The sequence below is a fragment of the Boleophthalmus pectinirostris genome, unplaced genomic scaffold (genome assembly GCF_026225935.1).
Source record: "Boleophthalmus pectinirostris isolate CB_2022bp ecotype Guang Dong unplaced genomic scaffold, ASM2622593v1 HiC_scaffold_2, whole genome shotgun sequence".
Taxonomy (NCBI): Eukaryota; Metazoa; Chordata; class Actinopteri; order Gobiiformes; family Gobiidae; genus Boleophthalmus; species Boleophthalmus pectinirostris.
In genome coordinates, this window is record NW_026571152.1 from 42,379,489 (window position 1) to 42,386,718 (window position 7,230).

At 37.9% G+C, this 7,230-nt stretch overlaps 1 protein-coding gene and 1 pseudogene across 1 annotated transcript; one reads left to right on the plus strand and one right to left on the minus strand.

Annotated features, from left to right (window-relative positions):
* The first annotated feature begins 218 nt into the window (after nt 1-218).
* On the plus strand, nt 219-1,554 carry LOC129409562 (leucine-rich repeat serine/threonine-protein kinase 2-like). Its single transcript, XM_055156008.1, has 3 exons — nt 219-253; nt 712-932; nt 1,479-1,554. The coding sequence occupies exons 1-3, from the start codon at nt 219-221 to the stop codon at nt 1,487-1,489; spliced, it is 267 nt and encodes an 88-aa protein (XP_055011983.1). The 3' UTR covers nt 1,490-1,554.
* A 4,432-nt stretch (nt 1,555-5,986) lies between these two features.
* LOC129409535 (sodium-dependent neutral amino acid transporter B(0)AT2-like) lies at nt 5,987-6,343 on the minus strand (annotated as a pseudogene).
* Between the last annotated feature and the right edge of the window lie 887 nt (nt 6,344-7,230).

Sequence of the window (7,230 nt, forward strand, 5' to 3'; positions counted from 1 at the left end):
CACACCTCACATTAAAAAGAGATTTAGACTGAAATGAAATGAAATACAATCCATCTATTATGAAACATTTAACCATCTTTGCCTTAAATACATCTGTCTCTTTTGTCCCAGGTCTCGTACGTTGAGCTCTGAGGCTTGTATCTCGCGGTTGGCTGTGGACAAACTGGTTTATGTGAGTAAAGTTGCTCAGTAGAGGTTTGGGACAGACGCACCGGAGGATGGTGGACTGCATTGACTGTGCTCAAATCATCAGGTAAATAAAATAGAATACTACCTAATCTCTGAACATATTTGTCAACCTGGTTTATGGTTATATCTCTGTAGATAATGAGATATTAACCACCACATGAAACAAAAACTACCACAAAGTTTAACGTCTTCTCTGTCAGTACAAATAAAATAAAAGTGAAATGATTTTTTCACAATAGCTTCAGAAACTGTTGCCATTATTTACCTCCGATGATGTGATTTCTTTCTTCTTTGCTGTACAGATGAAACCTTTTTCACTTCCTTTCAATATTACATATATCCAGATATTTTAAGTCCTCCCTAATTTTCAAAGTGTTCTACAATTAAGTAAACAGACATTGCAACATTCACAGGAACCAAGCAAATTGAGAACTTAAATTGTTATCTGCCTTATTGTTTTGTGCTTGACCAAGCACAATAAATAAGAAAATATATTAAAATGCTGCCTCTCTCTCTCCTCAGGCAGAGCAGCTCTCGGGGCAGACCCTCACAGCAGGACCATCCCACGGACAGCACCCCCGCCTGGGCTCAGGTCAAGACTCTCCTGGTCCAGTCTTTGGTGTGTCTTTGGGTCGGGACCAGAGGAGGTCACATGATCCTCGTGGAGCTCAGTAAGAACCAGGCTCTGCAAGTTCTGGGGCCGCACTGCCAGTCTGTGCGCTGCATCGTCCCATCCAACAGCGGTGAGAAAATACTAAGTTTAGTATCAATTTATCAGAGTGGAATTATGATGGAAAATCTACAAACTAGACATTAATACAAGGGAAAAAGCTTGCGAGTGATTTCAATGCCACTAGATTAAAACCAACCAAAGGTTTACGTGGTAACTAGTCATACAGTGAATTTCTAGTAAAGTCAAATGTGTCTTGCTCATAGACAGTATATACTATATATACATAATATATATATATATATATATATATATATATATATATATATATATATATATATATATATATATATATATATTATATATATATATATATATAATTTTTCTTTCTATCTTTCTTATCTGTCTTGTGTTTATTCAGGTACAGGTGTTTTAATTGCCCTTAAAATGAAAAGAAAATGTATGCCTTCTTACTGTCTGCTGTGTCACCCCTCTCCACAGATCTGACCTGTAACTCGCTGTAGCTGTGTCAATGCTTGTCTCCAAGGAGATATAGAAATTTAGATTTTTGATTACCACAAATTAAAACCTCTACTTGTGTTTTATGTTTTTTTTCCAGAAAGCACTTAAAAAAGGGATCTGCCCAAAGTGGATCAACGCACAAAACCTTACCTCATATCCTCAACAAAACCAACAACATATTAAGACTTTTATACAGTTTAGACATTTATAAAGGGAAAACATGACTCTGTATTCTCAAAGCCTCTTGTTTTGTAAATGACTTTTGTGAAACTTGAGCACTCCAGTTTTTATGCTACAAAATATGCTACAAAGTTATTTTATTTTTAGAGTTTTGAACTTTTGTTGCTTTTTGTAAATGTAAAAAAATATTGACTGTTTTGTTATTAAACAAATAATTTAAGAAGGTTTGAACCTGTGTAGAGATTTTATATAATAATGGCAAGTCATTGTTTTGGTTAGGTCATTTATATATTTGACAGAGACGACGAAATCAAGACTGCAGGACATCTAAACCAGGTATCCACAAACCACACAGAAAATCTTGTTGAGGACCAGAATTTGATCTTTAATTTGAGAAAAGAAAAAGGCGACACTGCGTTTAAAGCCATTTGAAGAAAAAATAAAATAAAATTTACAGACAGACTTGAGCATGTTAGTACAAAAGAAGAAGAGCTATTCAAATGGAAATTATTTCCCCCAAATCTTAAAAACACCAGTGATTTTATGTTACATTTACACAACACTTTAAATAAGCAGCCTTCATTTTCCCCACACACTTAGAATGATTTGGTCCTAAACCAGGGCTAAATAAGGTCTACACCAAATCTAAACCAGGACTGAACCAGGTCAAACTAGATCTGAACCTGGACTAAATCTGGTCTAAACCCGGTTTGAACCAGATCTGAACCAGGACTAAACTAGGTCTAAACCAGGACTAAACCAGGCCTAAACCAGGACTAAACTGGGTCTAAACCAAATCAGATCTAAACCAGGTCTGAAACGGGTCTAAACCATACAGAATTCTTTAAATAAACCTTCATTTTCCCCACACACTTAGAATGACTTAGGCACATTGTTTCAAATAGGGGCTTGCAGAGTGAACAGCGCCACCTGGACAACATTCGAAGAAACACAAAATGATATAATAGAAGTGAAAGGGGTTAAACACTTGAATTCACAATTTTGATTTGAGCAATTCCGATTTTTTTTTTTAATTATTATTATTATTATTTATTTTTATTTTTTCCAGCTAAAAAGTTGCATACTGTGGCTTTAACTTGTTTCAACAGATTTCCTCCTCTTATTTTAAGCCAATTTTTCTTTCAGCACTGGTCAGAATTAAAAACAATTATGTGAAAGGTTACATGTGTCAAAATGACTCAAATCAAGATTGAAACTAAATTCATGTCATGCGAACCATCAGGTTTATGTGTGCGTGTGTCTGTTTACTGCATAAGTCACATTAAAGGTGCTCTGTGTTACAGATTCAAGTATCGCTCATGAAAACAGTAGACTTCATCAGGATTTGCTTTTTCTGTTTGGGAAAAATGTGAAATACTGTGAGATATTTAACAGTACACAAATCGGATATAATATTTCTAATACATAGTCCGAAACCAGGTACAGGATTACACCAGGACTAAATCAGAACTAAGAATACACCTGGTCCAGACTATTAAAAACTAAGACTTGGCAGAACTAAACCATGTTTTACCAGGGTCTAAACCAGGACTCAACCTGGACTCATCCTGATTTCACTCGGCCTGGACTGAACCAAGTCTAAACCAAGTTTACTCTCAGACTAAACCAGGTGTCACTCAAAACTAGGAATACAACGTGTAGCTAGCTCAGGAGAAAAACAAGTCTAGTAGAACTAAACCTGGTTTAAACAAGGACTAAACCAAGACTAAACCAGGTTAGAGCCTGACCATAGGCTGCTGTCTGTCCTCCTAATGTTATGGCTGATTTGTGTTTACTGAAATATCAGAGTTATTGTTTTTTTTTTTTTTTTTTTGTGTTTTTTTTTAAATCATTAAAATCTTTAAAATAAGAAAAAAGCAGTGCACATTTTCAAGTATCAAACGTCCAGGAGACTTGTTTATACTGCTTCACTGAGGCCGGATCAGTGTTGGGAAGAATACCTCCAAAATGTATTTCATTACAGAATACTCAATACCAGCTTTAAAATGTACAATGTCCAATCAGAATACAGAGTAAAAAAATGCAACCTGGGTTTAAACAAAGGTTGATAGTACTTAGTAACATTTACAACAGTAACATTTTTTAAGAACGCTGCTTTACTCTTACTTGAGTAATATATTGTACAGTGTAATAGTACTCTAACTTGAGTTATATATGTTGTAAGTACTCTAACTTGAGTTATATATTGTACAGTGTAACAGTACTCTTGAGTACATTTGAGTAAAAGTTGTGGTTGCTCTTCCCACTGTGAGGAAGACTAAAGTAACAAAAGCTTTATGTGACAATAAGAAATGATTTGAACATTTGTGATTACTATTAATACTGTGCCATCTGAAGCTTAAACATACACTATGTAACATTTTGTAATTGCATACATGCTAGATAAATAACAAACTTTAGAACATTCCAGGCAAAGCATTAACATCTCCATGGTAACAAGCAGGTGGCTGAACCTCCATTAGAAAAGTTACATAGTGTATATTTAACTTGCATCAAATAACTGATTTTAGGAAAGTAATTGTGTTTTGAATAACACCTAAATGAAAGTGGAAGTATTCTGAATATGTATTTTTGGTACATGGTTTTTACTTCCCAACACCGTGACCTGAAGAATGAACTGTAATCAGAGGAGCCGTACAGTCACGGCCAATCACAGGAGCCGAACCGTAACAGCCAATCAGAGGAGCCAAACGGTAACAGCCAATCAGAGGAGCCGCTACAAAAATACCATTTTCAGCAGGACTTGAACTCAGTACCACCCAAAGTCACCTCTAGACCTTTAAACTTTACAATTTATCATCAATTATTCTCATAAGAAATGTTTTCAGACAAACTTTGGTACACAATTGGAAATTTCAAAATTATTACAACTAAAAAAAAAACTGAACATTTTAAATAGCAATGTTAATGTTACAGGTTTCTTGGTGTACAACTTGTAAATAAATATTAGAACTCTACAACATGACCAAATGTGTCCTATTATTGAAATGCAGGGGGCGCTATGCTTGAATAGATTCTTCTACACCAATTGGTTATCAACATGATTTAACCTTCTTTTTCAAAACTTTTTAAATTTTCATTTCAAAACAAAAATTGTACTAGATTTTACCAGGGGCCAAACTATTTAAGTGCTTATTTTTGTGGTTTCAATGTGGCGTCATTAGTATCACCAAAACAGATTGTCTTTCTGTGCACACAAAAATGTATGCGGTCGTTTTCAATTTGATTTTGTCAATTTTTCTATAAGAAGTTAGTGCAATAATCAAATCACATTTGAGTTAACATGTGGTTCTAAAGAATATATACACACTACCAGTCAAAAGTTTGGACAAAGAAAAAAAGTTAAATAACTCAAATAAATAGTTTTTTAATTTTATATTCAATATCCAAAAAGTAGCCACCCTTTGCTTTGTCAACAGTATTGCAAACCCTTGGCCTTCTCTTAAAAAGCTTCTTGGGTAAGTCTCCTGAAATGGTTTTCACTTCTGTGCCTTATCAGAGTCAAGAAATGCAAAGCATGGTTCAAAGCAAAGGGTGGATAAAAACATTTTAAATTTTGAGGTATTGTGAGTTTATGTTTTGTTTACTACATTACATATGTGTGATTCTTAGTACTGAGGCCTTCAGTGAGCATTTACAGTGTAAATAATCATGGAAATAAAGAAGAAAAAATTAAGAAGTGTGTGTCCAAACTTTTAACTGATGGTGTATAGCAAATGAACTCTAGCATCGCTTTGCTAAATACATTTTTCAGTCATTTGATGTAACATTTAACATACATTTAACCAACAATACATTTTGATTGACCAAACTTTTGGCTTCATGATTTCAAATTTGAAATGTACACTTATTTTAAGTTTGCTCGCTTCTTTTGACCATTCCATAAGTTGATCTACTTTTTCAGTGCTCACATTAGTTGGAGTTAGAGCTGGAAGTATGTTTTGGTAGAGGCTCAGGAGATCATCTAATAACCAGAGAGTTGCAGGTTCAAATCCCTGTTTCCCCCACTTCACCTTCATTGCCTTTAAGACTTGGACATTAAACTCGTAAAAGAAAAATCAGATCATGTTTAGTGCCAGTTTGATGGACTAAAGCAAAACTACTATGTCTCACAGTCCATTGGTCCATTTTCCGAAGCTACCGTAACTTTTTATCGCTAACTGGAGCTAGCCGCAGATGTAGAGGTGATTTTGGGTTTTTAAGACATTTTGACATTTTATAATTTCATTTCTTACATTATCTCAGTTTAAACTTAAAAACGCCTTAAGTTCCACGTCGACGAAGCAGGATATCTACAGACACTTTACAAACGTTGAAATTTGCACACAATTTTGCCTTTTTTTTTTATTTACTTTCGTTTTTGCGTCTACAAGTCTGACTCGGGCATGTCGGGCATCTCCACCGTCAGGTAACCGATGCCGTAGCGTCCGTTGGGAGCTGTGTCGACCTCCGGGGGCGCTGCTGTTCCGTCAGCATCGTTAGCGTTAGCGTGGCGGTGATTCCGGGCGTGGGGGAGGGCTCCTGGCTGGGGCTGTTGCCATGGATGAGGCTAGCGTCATCCACGTCTTCGGTCTGTGGTGTCTCCGCGATCATCCGTACTCTTTTGTAGGATACGGATGACAACCCGCCAGGACTGTCGTCGATGATGTTACAGAAGCGGAGTCCGAACACCACGGGAACAGGAAGGATCGCCATGACGACCAGAGAGATGCACACTACGATGCCCCACACGGGAAAAGCCAACTTCTGCTCCGCCGCCTAAAGAGAGAGAGGGTGGGGGAGAGAAAGAGATTAAGAATAGAGGGAAATTTATTTATTTATTTATTTATTGTTAAGAAAAAAAAATTGTTACACATGTAGATCATTATTATTTTATATTATGTTTATTGTAATTGGCAATATTGATTCAGAAATGACTTAATTTGACTTAATTATATATATATATATTTTTTTTTTTTTTTTTAAATAAACAATAAGAGCCTAAAATTTTGTCAATTTTCTGGAGAAATTATTTATGACTCCCTCCCCTTCTCCTGCCTCTCCCTTGTCTCTCCCCATCTTTGCCCCTCTTTCCCCTGCTCCTGTCACTGCTCCTGCCTCACCTATCGTCCTCTCTCTGCCCCTCTCTCTGCCCCTCTCTCTGCCCCTCTCTCTCTCTCTGCCCTCTCTCTGCCCCTCTCTCTGCCCCTCTCTCTGCTCTCTCCTCTCTCTGCCCTCTCTCTCCCTCTCTCTGCCCTCTCTCTGTCCTCTCTCTGCCCCTCTCTCTCCTCTCTCTGCCCCTCTCTCTGCCCCTCTCTCTGCCCCTCTCTCTCCTCTCTCTGCCCCTCTCTCTGCCCCTCTCTCTGCCCTCTCTCTGCCCCTCTCTCTGTCCCTCTCTCTGCCCCTCTCTCTGTCCCTCTCTCTGCCCTCTCTCTGCCCTCTCTCTGCCCTCTCTCTCTCTCTCTGCCCTCTCTCTCCCCTCTCTCTGCCCCTCTCTCTGCCCCTCTCTCCCCTCTCTCTGCCCCTCTCTCTGCCCCTCTCTCTGTCCCTCTCTCTGCCCTCTCTCTCTCCTCTCTCTCCCCTCTCTCTGCCTCCCTCTCTCTGCTCTCTCCTCTCTCTGCCCTCTCTCTGCCCCTCTCTCTGCCCTCTCTCTCCCCTCTCTCTGCCCC